The 19,021-nt window shown below is 52.8% G+C and overlaps 1 protein-coding gene across 1 annotated transcript in view; it reads left to right on the forward strand.

Annotated features, from left to right (window-relative positions):
* Positions 1 to 11,999: 11,999 nt before the first annotated feature.
* The window catches only part of DNMT3A (DNA (cytosine-5-)-methyltransferase 3 alpha), an 84,488-nt gene continuing 77,466 nt past the window's right edge, over positions 12,000 to 19,021 (forward strand). Inside the window, exon 1 of the mRNA XM_011972694.1 lies at positions 12,000 to 12,251. Within this exon, the coding sequence (XP_011828084.1) occupies positions 12,189 to 12,251 (63 nt within the window). The 5' untranslated portion in view covers positions 12,000 to 12,188. The remainder of the gene's footprint in view (positions 12,252 to 19,021) is intronic.

Raw genomic sequence — 19,021 nt, forward strand, 5'->3', positions numbered from 1 at the left:
TGAGGAATTGGCTAGGAAGAAGTAAAAATAACTCCAAAGAATACAAAAATAATAGCTATGAGAACAGCCCCTACCTCTAGGGTTGCCACAGAGTGCCCAAGGAAGAGACCCTGCAAGGGCTGAGATCCAGACCTTGATGGAGAGGGTGTGGCTATGGCTCCCTGGATGGCAACGTCTCTGTAACTGCCATGTTGGCAGAACTTCCTGGAAATTCACCCTCTGGAATTTACTGGAAACCCATCTTTTTGGGTCCCAAGGAAAGTTGTTTGTGGGAGGTATCTTGCTGGAAGCACACCGCTGCCAAGTTTTCCCAGGAGAGTGCTGGGTGAAGCTCCTGGCTGTTGGGTATCCTGACTGACGTGTTGCTGGAGCCAGGTACTGGAGAAGCCGTCTGCATTGCAAGAGCCTGGCACTCCTGCAGGAGCTGGGCACTGGAAAGCTGCATGCCGTAGGGACTGGGTGCTGGAGAAGCTGCAACAGCACAGGAGCTGGGTGCTGGGAAGCTTCATATCTGGCAAGACCCTGATGCTGGAAAGCACCCATGCAGCAAGATCTGACTGCTAGAGAAGTTGTATACAATGCAGGAACCTAACAAGAGCACATCGGGTCTAGAAAGGAAACCCGCTTCCTCCTTCAATGCCTCTTCAGTGCCCTCCACAGTTGTGCCAGCTGACAAAGGAAAAGTAGTTAAAGGGTCCAGCTCCATCTTCACAACACAGGTAATGATGGGCGAATAAATTGATAACTGGCTCAGTTTACCCCTTTGGCTACACAGCTTCTATTTGCACCTTTTTACAACATCTGAACTGCCATACAAAAATGAACAACTAGATGTCTACCTCTCAAGACAGTTATCCTTCTTATGAAATTCTCACCCTTTTCCCAGAGATCCCCAGCCATCACTCTATCAATCCCTGGCTATAATAACTTCTCAAAGTCAGTCACATTCCCACTGAATTAGGTAACAGAATTGTTACCTAAACACTAGATTATAAAGTTAACTGTCAACAGCTTGCATAGAAAACAATGGGAAGGAGAAAAAAAGAAGAAAATGGTTACCATATTGCACACACACACACACACGCACACATCTCAAGTTAATAGAAAGTGTGCAAAACCACTAGAGGCCTGCTGTCTGCATTTGTTCACAAGGCTACACTTGCTACTGGCTTCCTTGTCTTCTTATCCCATTCTGTATTTCCTCCACACTCAGCCAGAGCCTTAGCAGGTCATGCTTCTTTTACTTGGTGGAGTAGCCCAAACCCTCATTCCCAAAGGACCTGAATCCTTAGTTCTCCCACTTTTGTTGTTGTTGTTGTTACCATAACTTTCCATTCAGCTTTCCTTTGGGCATGGAAGTTCTTAAGAGGTGCCTGAGAGAATTCGCTGGGTTCCAGACATAGTCTTGCTTGGCTCTGTGGCTGATCAGCAATCCAGTTTTCTCCTTGGTAACTAGGATCAATCACTCCAGACAGTGGTGTAACTCCTTTTCTCCACTGTCAGTTCGGTGGCGTTAGGAGTTGGAGAAAGCCAAGCGGGCGTGGGGTGTCTCCTTTCCCAGGGAAAGCACTGTGATATGTCCCTGGAGGGAGCATTCTCCCCCGAGGACGAAGACAGTCAGCATCCCCAGAGGGTTTCAGAGTTGTGGGGTGGGGGAACAGGGCCGTGCGTAGGGGGCTAAGTGATAGAGGCTCTGGGGCTGGCAGCTGTGGACCATTCTGTAGAGAAGGTTGGAAAAGTAGAGAAACGTGCAGATGACCGTGGGCCGCTTCTGCTGGGGATGATAAAATCAGACCCATTCTGGTCGCTGCCAGACCCCATCCAGGACCACGTGTCTGATCCTCACATGGACTCTCAGCCTGGCCACACTGTGCCCCTGACTCCCAGGCCCCAGGCCGTGGGAAGCCCATCTGACCCACAGCACGTGTGACCCCTAGACAGGGCTTCTCCTGGCTTGCAGTACTTGGAAATGGGTGCTGCCTTACGGAAGTCTGTGTTGGCTCATTTTGGCTCCTGAGAACAACTTCGGCTCCTTAACAGCGTCTATTTTAGGTATAAATCTCCCCCCCGCTCACTTTTGGGGCTGTGTCATGGCAACCATTAGTGTGAGCAAAGGAGTCTGACTCAGACTCCCATGTGGCCGCCGTAGTGGCAGCAGGTTTGGTGTGATCATAAGTGCTTCTGCTGGTGGTGCCAGTGCTGGTGGTGCCAGTGCTGGTGGTGCCATGGCCTCGAGAGTGGTGTGAGAGCCACAAGCCGTCTTATTGTGACTCTAGAGCCAGATAAATGGGCTTTGCAGAGGGCAGGACTGCTGGCCTGTCACCAGTGGCTTTTGGTATTCTATGCACAGCTGGTGGTTTGGGTGCAAGTGATGTTTCGGAAAGTCAGGGCGATGGAATAGTGATGGCCATCTCGCTGGAAAATGGCACCAAGACCTCCCTCCCTCTCCCTCCTCCTTATCCATCCCCAGTCTTATGACCACGAGAGGCTGTGACAGGAGGGGGAAGAGTCGACAGATAGACATCTCCGTCTAGGAGGTCTCCTCCGCTTTCTCCTGGCCCCCAGCTGAGCCCCACCCTAGCAGATGATTGGGGCACAAGAAGCTGTGCTGCCTTCTGTCACCCGCAGGACCCATTTGCACCTCCTCCTAAGCTCAAGTAGGAAATTTAGCCATGGGACTGTTATCTGTGGGCCAGGGTCACCCCAGAGGCACAAACGGTTGATCATGGCGCTGGCTCTGAGATCTGTGTTTAGCGCGCCCATTCATGACCAAGAACTGCCACGTTTGCAAGGGGTCCCGAATTACATGGACCTGGATTCCTAATCCTGCCCTGGGGCTTTCCGGCTGTGCTACCCTGGAGAGACACTAAACCTCTTTAAGCCTCCGTGTCTTCTATAAAATGGGGATAACAATAGGACCTGCTTCATAGGATTGTTTTGAGGATTGAACAGGACAGTGCATGTTCCTTAGCACAGTGCCTGGCACATGGTAGGTGCTCAGGAAATAGCTGCATGAATGAATGAGTGAATGACCACTGCATTGGGCAGGGCGTTGAATACTGTGATTAGAAAGCTGCAGTGCCCTCCTTCCCCGCTCCCGCTGCAGACAAGCCTGACCAGAAAAGAGAGATTGACTGGAAACTTTGTTTTCTGGCCAGCCCATGCCCAAAGTTAATATAGATCTGCAGCAGTCACATGCTGATTGTGGATTGTGAGAGAGGGAGTGGAGAGCTGTGAGCTTCTGAGTGGGACGGACCTGGACTGTGTCTGGCTCCACCCCTTACCCACTGTGTGACCTTGGGCAGTTTTATTAATCTCTCCATACCTCATTATTCTCATCTGGAAAATGGGGATAAAAATAGTACCCACTTCAAAGGGTTGGGGTGAGGTGTGAGGATTAATGAGATGTTGACATTGTAAAGCTCTGCTCACGGGGCCTGGCATGTCAGAGGAGCTTAAGTACAAGCTTCTGCCTGAGCGAAGGCCACTTAGAGGAACTCCAGGGATTTCAAGAAAGGAGAGAAATCTGCGGGCTGGTTGAGTCTGAGAGTAATCATGGTTAAGATTTATTGAGTACTTTCTCTGTGCCAGGCGCTCTTGGAAGCATTTTTAGGGCATTCCGTTTTAATTTTCACAGCAGCGCTATGAGCTGGAGAGTTCTTTCCCCCACTCTACAGCTGAGAAAACTGAGGCACAGTTTTGCCTCAGGCCACACAGCTGGTAAGATGTAAGGCCAGTGTTGGAAGCCCCGCAGTTGGCCTCCTAGAGAGCCCTGGAGGGGACGGACTGACATTGGCCTTTAGGTCAGGAGGGTGTCAGCCACAAGTCATAGACTCATACCAAAGTAGTGAAAGCTCACAGCACCCGGAAGTTCACAGATGTATGTCCCTGCCTCCAGAAACAGCAAGACCAGGGGCCCAGACAGTGCCTTCAATGCTTCATCCCTCTGTCTTCATCTCTGAGCTCTTCGTTCTCAGGCAGGCTCACCCACATGGCGGGAAGACAGCAGCCGGCAGCCCCTGACTCACATCGACCGTGTTAGCATCTTTCCATCGCATCGGTGAAAAGGTTCCAGGGAGGCCTCTGATTGGCTCTGCCTGGTCACATGCTCACCCCTTGCCTGGGGTGGGTGTTGAGGTCAGCACAGGCACAACCAAAACCCCTTGAGGAGCATTTCCCACCAGGAAGGAGGGGAAGGCGTCTAGGTAGAGCAGAATAACTAGAGTCCACTAGAGGAAAAGGAGAATTCAAGCAGAGGGAGGGAGAAAGACCTGCTGCAGAAATGCTCAGATATTTTTCAGCCATTCAGACAGAGAACTTGAGATGGAGAAGAAGGGGCTCTTGGGGTGAGAATATTGGGATCGTGTTTGGTGGAGTGAGGATTTAGGTTTGTGGGCCATGACAGTTTTGATTTTGGAAGAGGATAATTGTATGCAAGCCCTTGTTGAGGAGAGACTGTGAGGTGGCAGGGGGGCCAGCAGTCTCTCAATCTGAAGATGGAGAGGAGGCTCAGGTGGTTATCTCAGGGGTGCTGATGAGGCTGGGGTTGGTGAAGAAGTAGGGACGGCAGTGGGGACAGCGTGGTGCAGGGGAGCAGCCCTGAGGCTCCAGGAGTTGGTGGAGATGTGGCTCTTTGGTCTCAGAAAGGGCTGAGTGAGCGGGGGTTGTGGTGACGGATGCAGGCAGCACTGACTTGCAGTGCCCATGGGCTGGATGTAGTGGGAATGATGCGTTTGTAGGATTAAACATTTCGTGAGGGTGGGGGGTGGAGAGGGAGGTACCAGTGTTGTAGCTGGTGATGGAACTCTGTGTGGGTGTGAGGAGCTGATGATGGTTATTCTGTGGGACGTGATGATTTCATAGAACAACAGAGGTGGAAAGGCCTCAGCTACGCTCTTATTTATAGAGGAGGAAATGGAGGCCAAACGCAACCGATGGCTGCAGTTGGGATGTAAGCCCTTTCTCCCATCCCCACTCTCTCTGTTTAAAAATTCATTTTTATTTACTCACAGTAGTACATGCATATAATTTAAGAAGTCGAATAGTACTAAAACCTCCTAACAACATGCAGTGATTCCTTGCCTACTCCTACCCTTATCCTCTTCTCAGAGGCAACCGCTTTCGATTCTCTTAGCTGTTTCTTCCAGCAATTTTCATCTCATATTTCTGAGTAAAGTGCATATTTTTGATTCATCTATTTAGACATTTTCCATTGATTTCCTATTTAGTAGATCCTCTTACGTGCCCAACCTTTCTACTCTTCAACCATCCTCCCTAAATATTGACAATACTCTTTTTATATTGTTTCAAAAAATTGTTGTTGGTTGTTTTGAGACAGGATCTCGATCTTTGCCTAGACTGGAGTGTGGTGGCACAATCACAGCTCCCTACAGCCTTGACCTCCTGGGCTCAAGCGATCCTCCCACATCAGCCTCTTGAGTAGCTGGGACTACAGGCATGTGCCACCACACCCTGTTAATTTTCTAAATTTTGGTAGAGACAGGATCTCCCTGTGTCACCAGACTGGTCCCAAGTGATCCTCCTGTCTTGGCCTCTCAGAGTGCTGGGATTACAGGCATGAGCCATCGTGTCCAGCCTCAAAAATGTTTTGTGTATCTGGTTGCCAGAATAATGGCCCCCCTAAGATGGCCAGGTCCCCTAATCCCCTGGACCTGTGAATATGTCACCTTACATGGCAAAAGGGACTTTGCAGATGTGATTAAATTAATGACCTAGAGATGAGGGGATTATCCTGGATTATTTGGGTGGGCCCAGTGTAATCAGAAGGGTCATTAGAAGTGAAAGATGGAAGTAGTCAGAGCAGGAGATGTTGATGAGGCAGAGAGTACTGTGATGGGAAAAAGACTGTCCATTGCTGGCTTTGGAATTGGAAGGGGACCATGTGGCAAGGAATGAGGGCAGCCTCTAGATGTTGCAAATGTCAAGGAAATGGATTCTCCTTAGAGCTTCCAGAAAAGAATGCAGCCCTGCCAACATCTTGAGTTTAGCCTAGTAAGGAGAATCTTTTTTTTTTTTTTTTTACTACTGACTTGCAGAATTGCAAGATAATGTGTTGTTTTAAGGCATTAATTTTGTGGTACATACAGAAGTAATTTGTGTGTACATACATGCATATATACATGTATACACACACATATGTTTAGTAAACCTACATACAGTGTTTATTTTATTATTTCAATGCAACTATTATTCACAGTTGAACCTTCTGGTATACTATAACGGTTTCTTTTTACTTTTTTTTCCTGAAGTTAATAATTACCTTGTTTTTCATCTGCCTTATTTTTTGTACCTGTTGCTAATTCCTACCACAACTTCTAATATAATTTAATTTTTCTGTAACAATACTGTTACCTTAGGTCTTCTTTTTCTTTTTCTCGTTTAAACTGACACATAATAATTGTGCATATCTATGGGGTACAATGTGATGTTTTAATACTTGTATACATTGTGTAATGATCAAAACAGGGTAGTTAGTATATCCATCACCTCCAGCATTTATCACTTCTTTGTAGTGGGCCTACCACACTTTCTAATAGCCATCAGTATTGCTTTCCACACGGGCAATCACAGCAGGTAAAAGATGTTTCAGTTCCATTTTTTAAGTTATCTATCCTCTTTCACTCTGGGCTGGTTGCTTTCTAGGCACATTGTAGCTGATGTTCTGTGACTTCCTTTTGTGGTCATCTTTGGAATTCCCATTACTTTCTGGTTGGAATCTCTGTTTTCTGGCTTTCGTGTCCTCTTCTTGCGTGGCTCACTCCCCTCATTAGAGTACATCTTCCAGGACACACATCTGTCCATATCAAAATCCATTCATGGCTGGGCACGGTGGCTCACGCCTTTAATCCCAGGACTTTGGGAGGCCAAGGCAGGTGGATCATCTGAGGTTAGGAGTTTGAGACCAGCCTGGCCAACATGGCAAAACCCTGTCTCTACTAAAAATGCAAAACTTAGCCGGGCATGGCAGTGGACACCTGTAATCCCAGCTACATGTGAGGCTGAGGCAAAATAATTGCTTGAACCCGGGAGGCAGAGGTTGTGGTGAGCCGAGATTGTGCCACTGCACTCCAGCCTGGGCTAGAGAGCAAGGGTCCAAGAAAGAAAGAAAGAGAGAGAGAGAGAGAGAGAGAGAGAGAGAGACAGAGAGGAAGGAAGGGAGGGAGGGAGGGAGGGAGGAAGGAAGGAAGGAAGGAAGGAAGGAAGGAAGGAAGGAAGGAAGGAAGGAAGGAATCTATTCAGTTCCTGGGTTTAGATAGCAGAGTATGGCCACGAGCGATACCTGTAGTTTTGTCAGGTAAAAAGACAGTTGGACAGCAGAGGGCATGGTGATGACGGCACTAGTGCCTTAGTCTCAGTGGGAAGGCTGACCCTCTCTGGCTCATGCCGGGTGACTGGCATGTGGCCTCTTTTCCCCTTCATCCTGGAGCCTCCCTTCCCATCTCTCCTGTGCTGTATCTTCTGCGTATTAGAGGACATCGTCCTGTCCTTCCTGGGAAAGGAGCGTGGGGCCTGATATGTCTGAAGATGTCTTTACTGGGGCCCAGCGCGGTGACTCACGCCTGTAATCCCAGCACTTTGGGATGCTGAGGTGGGAGGATCACTTGAGCCCAGGAGTTCAAGACCAGCCTGGGCAACATAGTGAGACCCCGTGTCTATTTAAGAAAAAAAAATGGCGCCTTGCGTGGTGGCTCATGCCTGTAATCCCAGCACTTTGGGAGGCTAAGGCTGGTGGATCACGAGGTCAGGAGATCAAGACCATCCTGGCCAACATAGTGAAACCCCATCTCTACTAAAAATAGAAAAATAATTAGCCGGGCGTGGTGGCAGGCGCCTGTAGTCCCAGCTACTTGGGAAGCTGAGGCAGGAGAATGGCATGAACCCCTGAGGTGGAGCTTGCAGTGAGCGGAGATTGCACCACTACACTCCAGCCTGGGTGACAGAGCGAGGCTCCATCTCAAAGAAAAAAAAGAAAAAAAAAAAAAAAAAAAGAAAAAAAAGAAAATGTCTTTATTTTATTCTCACACTTAAATGATAATTTGGCTAAAAATAATTCCAATTGGAAGATTGTTTTAAGATTTGGTTTATTCTTTAATAATTTTGGCTGGGCACAGTGGCTCACACCTGTAATTCCAGCACTTTGGGAGGCCAAGGCGGGTGGATCACTTGAGGTCAGGAGTTCAAGACTAGCCTGGCCAATGTGGCGAAACCCCATCTCTACTAAATATGAAAATTAGCCGGGAGTGGTGGTGCACGCCTGTAATCCCAGCTACTCGGGAGGCTGAGGCAGGAGAATCGCTTGAACCCAGGAGGCGGAGGTTGTGGTGAGCCAAGATCGCGGCATTGCACTCCAGCCTGGGCAACAAGAGCCGAAACTTCATCTCAATAAATAAATAACCTTCCTCTCCTTGGTTTTGATATATCATCTTTGTTTTCAGCTGTGCCAAGTGACTCTTTTCAAAGACCCCCTATTTTATGCCCTCCAGTGACTACAGATAAACCTTCAGACTTGTAGAGGAGGGTCTAGGAATTCATTTCTCTCACTCAGCCTCTCGTTTCTCACACACGCATCCTCTTCAGCCCTAGTCCCAGAGTACCTGATGCTATCATATAAGCATCTGTTGAAGACTGTGTTATATATCAGTATTCACACGCCTGTCTGAAATTTGGCTGTCACAAGTCTGCTTTCCAGATTCCACAATTTTGTTGGTGGTATTCCTTCTCTTGTTCAGCCTAATCTTGTAATTTTATGTCTTCTTAAAAAATCTTTTGGCCAGGTGTGGTGGCTCATGCTTGGAATCCCAACACTTTGGGAGTCTGAGGTGGGAGGATCCTTTGAAGCCATGTGTTCAAGACCAGCCTGGGCAACATAAGGAGACCCTGTTTCTACAAAAAAAAAAAAAAAAAAAAAAGCCAGGAGGTATGGTGGTACACGTCTGTAGTCCCAGCTACTCGGGAGGCTGAGGTGGGAGGCTCACTTGCACTTGAGCCCGGGAGCTTGAGGCTGCAGTGAGCTGTGATACTGCCACTGCATCCAGCCTGGGTGACAGAGCAAGAACCTGCTCTAAACAAACAAACAAAAGATGTTTCTACTGCACTGAATTTAGAAGGTAGTGAGCCTTGGTATGCATATTCAAAGCTTTCAGTTCTTTTTCCGCAACAGTTTTATAGTTGAAGCAGTGGAGATGGTGATCCTATCAGCTGTGATGTGAAGATGTTTTCATGGTGGGATTCCTTGAAATTTTTTAAGTGGCTGTTACAAACATTATTCAGGATCACTGTGGATTCTAAAAGGAGGAAATAAAAGCTGCTTTTCATGGTGGTAGCATTCTTAGCAAGGGTTTTTTGGTGGCGGTGGTGGTTGCAGTGCAGCCTTTGGCCCAGGTCGGGAGAACGCTTTGGTACTGGAAGCAGCCAGGGCTGTGCGGTGGAAGGACCGGAGTGGTGGACGCCTGCTGCTGTGTTGGGAGTGTGGGCCCAGGAGAGCCCACTCCCCATGGCTGGGCTGCCTGAAGGAAGAATGAAGCCTCTAAGGGTAGATTGGCAGTGCTATGTCAAGGTCTGGGACCTTGGCCACCAACTGGGGCCCCCTAGAGTTGTGTAGTGCATGGCCTGCCCACACACGTACTGGAGCATTTTAGATGATGGGGGTGATTTTGAGGGACTGCTACTGACAGGGCTGGTCCATTGAGCAACACAAAAGGGTTGACCCAGGTCAGCTGCGTTTTCTGTGAGGACAGTTTCTGTAGCTCAGATGTCAGAGTCTTGGGTGGAGGAAGGGGAGGAAGAAGAGAATCTTCCTTTCCTTTCCTTTGCTTTCTGGGGTGTCTGCCCTTGGGGCCAATGCCCTGTGAGTTTCTGCTTTTCCCTCCAGCTTCCTTCCTCTCCCTACTGGGAGCCAGAGCTTCTCTGAGCCTCGCCACACCCGTGGCGGCACAGATGCCCTCTGGGTGTCTCTAAGCCTAGGACAGCATCAAGACAACCCTCCTGCCCCACTTCCTTTGTGCCTGGGTCTCCCCCGAACTCCATTTGGGGTGCCCTGTCCTTGTCAGCCCCTCACGTGTCCACTGGGCCTTGGGGCTGCAACAGCTTCCTTGGCCAGTCAGAGCTATTAATAGAAGGGGTCCTGCTCTCCCGTTTCATTGGTGGGGAAACTGAGGGCTGGGGAAGCCTCCATCAGGAGTAGGTCCCACCCTTACGGACTTCGGGCTCAACGTTCTTTCCAACCAGACTCTGCCCCTCTTAGCTTCTGACCCTTCTGAAGGTTTTGGTTTTGGGGTGGCTGGAGATGTCTGTGGTAACAAATGGGAGTGGGGCTTGACAGGGAATCATTGGCTGCTAAGGGCTGGGAGCCGTGCGCTTCTGAGTTGAACCGGTTCTCTGCTGGGATCTTCAGAGTTGTTTCTGTGGTGTGTGTTGGGGAACGTGAACCCAACCCCTCAGAGCTTTAGTGTCAGAGAGATCTGGGTTCATGCCTCTGACGGGTCCTGGCTTTGTCGACCTTAGCGTCACCTGTAAACTGGGCACAGCACAGCAGCTGCCTGGATGCAGAGCACGAGCCAGGCCCTGAGTGGCATGTGGCCCGTGGAGCTGCTCTCCGCTGCCGTTCACCTTCTCAGGGACCCTGGGCAGCAAACCTTCGTGGGGGTATGGGGAATGGACCCAGTGCACCTGGGCTGCCTCAGGGCTCAGCTGTGGGGCAGGCCCACTTCCAGCCTTTCTGGGTTGATCTGATGGAACCCTTCCTGTCCTGGCCCTAAGAAGCTCCTCCCGCCAGCTCCTTCCTCCCACTACCCCCTGGCAGAGCCAGGGCTGGGGCACCCGCTCCCAGGCAACAATGCACCCCTGGAGAAAGGGGCTGGGCCTGTGGGAGAGCCGAGCCTGCGCTGTCTCCCGGTCCTGGTTTTCCAGGGAGCCCTGGCTGGAGGGGGATGGGAGGAGAAGGCCAGGAGGGAGGGGGAGCTGGGGAAGCAGAACCAGGAACTGGAAGGGGAAGGGTGTGGGTGGGCCCAGATCCAGCCTGCCTCCCTCTCTCCCTCGCCTGCCAATCCCCTCCTGGGCCCTGGCACACTCGAGGCAGGGGCTTGGCGGCCGCCTCCTCCGGGGGTGGGGAGCAGGGGAGCTCTTGTGTGTCTCTGAGTGAGGGGGCTGAGGCAGCAACACCCCCACCCCAGCTGTGGCCTGAGCTGCAGGCTTTGTTATTTCACTGGCTTGAGGCCTACACCTGGAGCAGAGGGAAGAAAAGCCCCTAAAACTCAGCCATGTGGGTTCAGAGGACCCCTCAAGCCCACCAGCTCTGCAGGCAAATGGGGCTGGTACATGGGGTGGGGGAGAGAGCAGCCTCACTCCTGCCTCAGTGTGGCCGTGACCTGTGGCCGTGGCCGTGGCCGTGACGGTGGCCTCGGCCTCTCCCTCCTAGGCCAGAGCCAATCAGGCCTGCAGCCTGAGCTCAGACCTCAGCTTTCTCTGGGCCCAGGCGCTGGTCCTGAAGTGAGGTGACATTCATTTCACTACATCCTGTGACTGCACTCACTTCCTCCACGTGGCGGGAGGTGTGGGGGTGGGGGTGAGGACAGATTAGAAGGAAAATGTAGCCGGGCTGGGGGCCTCTGGGGGAGGTTGGGATTTCCCAGGGGCTGGTTGGGGTGGGAGGGAGGATGCGGGAAGCTTTCAAAGGAGAGAGCGGCTGTGAATGAAGAGAAGGGAAGAGGCGGAGGCAGCTGGAGGTCCCAGAAGTGGCACCCATTGGCCACCGCGACACGGAGGGGAGACTGCTGCCACCTCCAAGGCTCTCAGAGGCTGCTGGGGTAGGAGGTGGCCCTGAGGGGAGCCTGCCTCGGTTTCCCTGCTCTCTGGGGTGCTGGTGAGGCCGGGAGGAGGAGCAAGACCCCAGGCCTCCTAGGCCAGGTATGGCCCTGGGCTGAGGGCCTGACCCAGGGAGGGTGGGGTGCTCCGCCTCACTGATCCTCTTCTCTCCTCCACAGGTGGAGCCATCGAAGCCCTCACCCACAGGCTGACAGAGGCACCGTTCACCAGAGGGCTCAACACCAGGATCTATGTTTAAGTTTTAACTCTCGCCTCCAAAGACCACGATAATTCCTTCCCCAAAGCCCAGCAGCCCCCCAGCCCCACGCAGCCCCAGCCTGCCTCCCAGCGCCCAGCCGCCCGCCATGCCCTCCAGCGGCCCCGGGGACACCAGCAGCTCTGCTGCAGAGCGGGAGGAGGACCGAAAGGTGAGCAGTGGGCTCTGCTGGGGACCCTCTGGCCTGGGAGAGGGAGAGCCCTGTCCCCACGTGATGACAGCCAGCTCCTCATACTGAGCGCGTGACCACATCACTCAGTGCTCACGACAGGGTGTGGGACCATCACATCCCTGTTTGGGTGATGAGGAAACGGAGGCTTGCAGAGGTTCGATTCTGGTGGTGGAGCAGGCATTTGGCTCCAGGACCCAGGCTTTTAACCACCATGGCATTCGCACAGTGGCTCAAAGCCCAGGTCTGTTCCATTGTGAGGCCGAAGAGTCCCAGAATGTGGATTCCTTCTCAGACCCGCCTCTTACTAGCCGTGAGCCTTCAGGTGAATCACTTTCTCTCTTAGCTGCCTCTGTTTCCTTAAGGTGTTCAGTAGCTTCTAGGGGGCCAAAGACAAGTTCTGGGGTGGGGCACAGTAAACACGACTCCGCGGGGGCCCACCCTCCCACACGGACGGAGGCACAGGCTGGGCTCAGTGTGGCGCCAGCGCACTTTGGAGATGGTGATTTCCTGTCCCTGCCCCCCACCCCAGACTCCAAGTGAATGTAGCTGGGTGATCTTTGGTATGGCTTTTAGCCACGGAGCTGGTGACCTCCGTGTTTTCAGAATCTAGTTGGGGGTAGCCTCTCCACCCTTCTGCTGAACTCCAGGTTGTGCCTGAATCAGTCAGAGGAGATTACATCAGACTGACGGGAGTCCCTGCTGGGTCCCCACAGGCTGCCTTGGGACCTTACCAAGCTGTGTCCGCATGATAGGAAAAGCTACCCCTTAACCCCCAGCGCTGGACTGTGTTGCCCTCTGTCAATGGAATGGTGAACTCACTGCCACCCTCCAGGGGATCTTATGATGGCCATAGATAGGCCTTCCTGGCATGTCTGTCTGCTGTGCCTCTGTCCACAGTCCCCTCTGCCTGCTCCCCTTCCCCTGAGTAGCGCTGGACATTGTGATGCTTGGTGGTGTCTGGGAGTAGCCGGGCATGCTCATGGGGGCAGCAGTTGGTTCTTTTGCAACAAAGGTGGACAGCTGGCACCAGCTGTGGGGGCCCTGGGCACTCTGGGGCTAGAGGCAGCCAGGCACCCTACCTGAAGGGCGTCAGCTCTGAGACCTCCCTCTCGCATGCTCAGCTCCTTCCCGGGTTTACTCATTCTTCAGAGTGTGTTTCTGTTTCCTAGTTTTCCATCGGTGGTTCTGTTTGGTCCTTGGGGACAACTCTTGAGACAAATGGGGCAGGGACAGATGGCCCTAGTTTACAGATGAGGAAGCTGAGCCCCGCTGGGCAGTGGCAGGTCCAGATGAGGGCCTATTCTCCTGTCTCCCAGGCCCGAGCCCTTCCCACAGCCCTACCTGCATAGGTCCCGCTAGGGACACACGTATACATCCCAGGAGTGCGCATGATGCTCAGGGACCTGCCTTCCCAGCCCAGCACCCTGTAGAGTGCCACGGGGGTGTGTGCACCCAGTCAGGCAGAGCAGGCCAGAAGGCCAGCACACACTGCGGCCCACTGGGCAGGGCGCCCGGGCGACTGATCAGTCTCTCCCCTCTGAACCCATGGGAAAAGAACTAATAGTCCTGGATACCTGCGGACCCCTAGGCTGCTCCCCTTCAGGACTCAAGCAGCATGAAGACCCAGGCCCTTCAGCCGTAGACACCTGCAGCGCCTGTGCTCTGGAGTGGCAGCTGTGGCCATGGCTGACTCCCTCCCCTTTTTGGGCCTGGCTTGCTTTCTCTGTCGGATAAGGTGACCCTGAGCCTCGCCCCACTCCGGGTCCGATGTCCTGACAGTTGCTGACGCAGCTCCCCATCAATGCACTGGCAGTCACTGGTCAGCTGCTCCCCACAGGTGGGGTGGTGGGGACAGCTGGGACAAACTCCTCCTGTTACTGGACTGTACTCCCACGCCGCTGCTGCTGCTCTGGGCTGCGGAGCCCCAGGCCCCCGCCGATGAACTGCAGCAGGTCAGGATCTGCATTATAATAGTTCAGGATTGAGAAGCAGCGCTGGACCAGGAGTCAGAAATCTCAGGTCCTAGTCCTGAGTATGCCACTTACTGGAGATGTGACTTCAGGGCATCTGGGCTTGTGTTTGCTCAGCTGGAAAATGGGGATAGTGACTCCAGCCTTGCCTGTTTTACAGGGTGGTTGTGGAAGTCAGATGAGGTCATGGGCATGGAAGTGACCTGCAGACAGCAAAGTCTGGTCCAATTATGAGGGATTACGATTGCTATTATTATCTACCCATAGTAACTGCTCTGGCTCAAGCGGCAGCAAACACACACCCAGCCCTAGATCCCGGTGCTGATAGAATGTGCACACTCACACACTGGCAGGCAGGGGTCATGCCAAAAGATGGCAGCAATCTGGATAGACAAGGGCCGGGCCATAGCCAGGCCTCCTCCCCAGCCTCCCACGCCTACACTACGCATGCTGGCTCACCTGGCACACTTCCCTGGCACCTCTGGGCTGGCTCCAGCACCTCCAGGGAGCCGCCTAGGGAGGGTGGGGAGAGACACTGACAGCCACCACAGCAGCCCATGAAAGCCAGGCCTGTGGCAGGGGTGCTGGTAGCTGCAGAGGGGAAGACACAGGCTTGGTCTGCAGCCCAGGGAGCCTGGCACAGGTGCCAGGGGCACTATGCACGAAGGAACTGTTTGGCAAGCCAGATGGAAGGGGTGTGACCAACCACTGGCCCTTCCACCGCCTGGCCCCATGTGGCCCTCTAGCCTCTGCCCCCCCTCTCCCCACCGCCCCCGGCCACGCCTCCATGCACCTTTCACTCCAGCCCCACTCCCATGCTTCCTAGAGTCTCCAGGTCTTTGTTTATGCTGCTCCCTCTGCCGCGTGGGCTCTTTCCCTAATCTCTTCTCCTCCCTGGTCAAAGCCTCAAAGCCCAGGCTGTAGTCGGCCTTGTATTACCGTTTGCAGGGGACCAGTGGTTCTCAAAGTGGGATCCCCAAACCAGCAACTTCAGCATCACCTGGGAAGGCGAAGCTCAGGCCCCTCTCCAGACCTGCTGAGCCAGAACTCGGGGGATGGGACCCAGCCGGGCACCTTCTAACCATCCCTCCAAGGGATACCGTTGCGCACAGATGTTGAGAACTATTGGTGTAGATAACTTCTGCCCACTGCTAGCCTGGAGGATAGGGCCATGGCCCTTTTCTTCCATGTGAATCCCCAGGACCTGGAATAGCACAGAGTAGATGCTCGGGAATTTTTTTTTTTTTTTTTTTTTTTTTTTTTTGAGACAGAGTCTCACTCTGTTGCCCAGGCTGCAGCGCAGTGGCACGATCTCGGCTCACTGCAAGCTCCACCTCCTGGGTTCACGCCATTCTCCTGCCTCAGCCTCCTGAGTAGCTGGGACTACAGGCGTCGGCCACCATGCCCGGCTAATTTTTTTGTATTTTTAGTAGAGACAGGATTTTTTTGTATTTTTAGTAGAGACAGGGTTTCACTGTGTTAGCCAGGATGGTCTCGATCTCCTGACCTCGTGATCTGCCCGCCTCAGCCTCCCAAAGTGCTGGGATTACAGGCGTGAGCCACCATGCCCAGCCATTGCTCGGGAAATATTTTACGGATAGGACGAAAAGGAAAATGAGAGCGGCCAAGACCCTCCCACAGGAGAATAATCCCGGAGCCCAGGATCAGGGAGGCAGAGTGCAGAGCTGTGGGTGATGGGCTGAGGCAGCCATGCTGTGGCTGGGAGTGTACAGAGTGGCCTGTGTGTGTCCCCCTGGCACCTGCCGCCTACCCTAGCCGCCATCCATATGGTGGGCAGAGCGGGGCTGCTTGGGGAGATGGGGAGGGGGCAGGCCGAGCTCTGGGGCTGTGGTCAGGGCGAGTCAGCTGGTAAATGTTGCCACAGCAGAGGGAGGGGGCTGGCCTCGTGGAGGGTAGGTGGGGAGGCAAGCAGTGGGGAGGCTGAGAGCTTAGAGGGGAATATGGAGCAGAGGACGGGGTGGGGCAGAGGGAGCAGGACAGGGGACGAAGAGCAGTCCAAGGGCCACCTCAGATCCCCAAATATGAATCAGAGGGGAGTCCAGAGCCCCAGGCCAGGCTCCTGGTCTCAGTGTCACCCCCTTTCCTCTGGCCTCAGAAACACAATGGCTAAGATGCATTGAATACTGACTCTGCTGGGCGCTATGTGCGTGCATTATCTTACTCCATTCTTTTTTTTTTTTTTTTTTAGACGGAGTCTTGCTCTGTCACCCAGCCTGGAGTGCAGTGGCACAATATCAGCTCACTGCAAGCTCCGCCTTCCGATTTCACACCATTCTCCTGCCTCAGCCTCCTGAGTAACTGGGACTACAGGTGCCCGCCACGCCCAGCTAATTTTTTGTATTTTTTTTAGTACAGACGGGGTTTCACCATGTTAGCCAGGATGATCTAGATCTCCTGACCTCATGATCCGCCCGCCTCAGCCTCCCAAAGAGCTGGGATTACAGGCGTGAGCCACTGTGCCGGGCCTATCTTATTTAATTCTTATAATTGCCCTATGAGGTAGACACTATTATTTTCATCATTCTATCTTATTAAGGGCTAAACTGAAGCTCAGAGAGGTTAAGTCACTTGCCTAGAGTCACACAGCTTGTGAGTGGTAGTGCTGAGGCTGGAATGAGGCTGGCTTCTGTGCTCCTTAGGCTGTCTCCTGCATGAAGGGGGACGGGATGAACAGTGCCTCCTGGTGGTGATGCGGTGAGAATTCGTAGTCCTCCCCTGGACTTCTGCTGCAGGAGAAAGCCTTTCACCGCATAATAGTGCTCTTGCCCTTGGGCAGAAGCTGGGGGCACTTCATCTCCAGCAGGCTGCACACAACACCTGTGTGTACAGGCATACACACCAGATGGAGGCACTGCTGCAGACACGCAGCTTCTTACCATTTCTTCCTGCCTCCTGCCCTCCTTCTTCCCTGCCTCTCCCTCTCTGGACATACCGCTCCTCTTTTCTTCTCTTCTTCCCTCCCTTTCTTCAGACATAGGTACCTTTCCAAGTAGTTAGCATGTAGCAGGGCTCCGCAAGGCTGCTGGATGAACTGAGTGACCGTACTTGGAGGGCCTAGTAGAGGGGTAGGAAGACATCAAGGTGGGTAAGCCATGCCTACCCTCCAGGGGTGGGTGGGGCCTGCTGGGCAGCTCCTCTGATCAAGCCTTCTCCTGCCCGTAGTGGAAGCTGCAGCTGGGGTGCATATTTGTGCTAGGGAAACACAGTAAGTATGTGTTTGCACGTGTGTGTGTATGTGTCTGTGGGCAGCATTGGGGCTGCGGTTCCTCCTTTCCCCTCCCCATCAAAGTCCAGCCCAGAGGCCTGGCAGCCACTGATTTCTCATGGGCTCTCTCCGCTCTGGTCTCCAAGTGCAAGGGCCTCCATCCTTGGGTGGGGTCCCTGCCAGTTCCAGTGGCAGTCACTCTTGCTGGCCTCAGTCTGTCACCTGCTCCTGGGCACATTCTGCCTTTCTTGCACTCAGATGCCCCCACATGGTCACTTAGGGCTCGCTCTTTGCTTGACAATGGTTGCTGTAAGGTCATTTCAAAGAGCATCCTTCTTAGTACGTTTAAATAGCTACAGAAGAAGCCGCTGCACCCTCACCTCTTCAGAAACCCAGCCAGCGATAATGGCGCACACGCTGATCTCGGGGGAGTTAGGAGAGGCCTGGGCGCGCTCAGCAGGTTTGTGATAGAAACAGTGCCCATGCCTGAGCTGAGCAGGACCTACATTTTGGGCTTCAGATTCTCTAAAATTCTCTTAAATTGGACATTACTACATGTCAAATTTAGTTAACCTTGCAGTCAGTACAGTCTTGGGTGGGGGTCGTTTGGTCCCTGGAGACAGGCTTGTGTTGAAGCTGGACTCTGTCACGTGACTTGGCAACATGGCTGTGAGCAGGAAAACGGCTCCTAGTTGGCTTGAGAGGTTCAGACGAGATGGTGTGTGCGAGTGGTTAACACCGGGACATGGCATATATTAAGTTAGCTTTGTAATTTATTTTGGATATCTACCTACCCATCCACCCACCCACCTACCTGCCTACCTACCTACCTGCCTACCTGCCTACCCACACCTTGTGGTTTAGACCCACTGCCGCCCTATGAATTGCAGGGGTGCGGGAGAACAGTAGGAAACCATGGGTGGGGATGTAGTGTGGGCTTAGAGTCCACTGAGAGCCTAGCACGTAGAGGGAATGTTGTCTCTCTTTGGGTCTTCAGTCACAAAAGGCCTGAGGTCCCTTTATCTCTTGAACAAAAGTGAAACAAGGCAAGTGATGATGAGACCTAACTCATCATCACCCTGATGCAGGGGCTGTAGACCCCTTCAGGGGCCTAGGTGAGGGGCCATAGTCACTTGGGTCCCTCATGCTCTTAATGGCCAGGTTAGGGATGGAGCCCAACCCTGCCGAGAAGGTGAGCTGCCCAGGGTCAGGGCAGGAAAGGCCAGGCTCAGCTGTGCAGAAAAGAATGGGCCAGGCGCAGTGGCTCACACCTGTAATCCCAGCACTGTGGGAGGCCAAGGCAGGTGGATCACTTGAGGTCAGGAGTTCGAGACCAGCCTGGCCAACATGGCAAAACCGTCACTACTAAAAATACAAAAATTAGCCTGGTATGGTGGCATACGCCTGTAATCCCAGCTACTTGGGAGGCTGAGGCAGGAGAATTACTTGAACCTGGGAGGTGGAGGTTGCAGTGAGCTAACATCTTGCCATTGCACTCCAGCCTGGGTGACAAGAGCGAAACTCCATCTCTAAAAAAAAAAAAAAAAAAAAAA

This window comes from Mandrillus leucophaeus, unplaced genomic scaffold, assembly GCF_000951045.1.
Source record: "Mandrillus leucophaeus isolate KB7577 unplaced genomic scaffold, Mleu.le_1.0 Scaffold13, whole genome shotgun sequence".
NCBI classification, from domain to species: Eukaryota; Metazoa; Chordata; class Mammalia; order Primates; family Cercopithecidae; genus Mandrillus; species Mandrillus leucophaeus.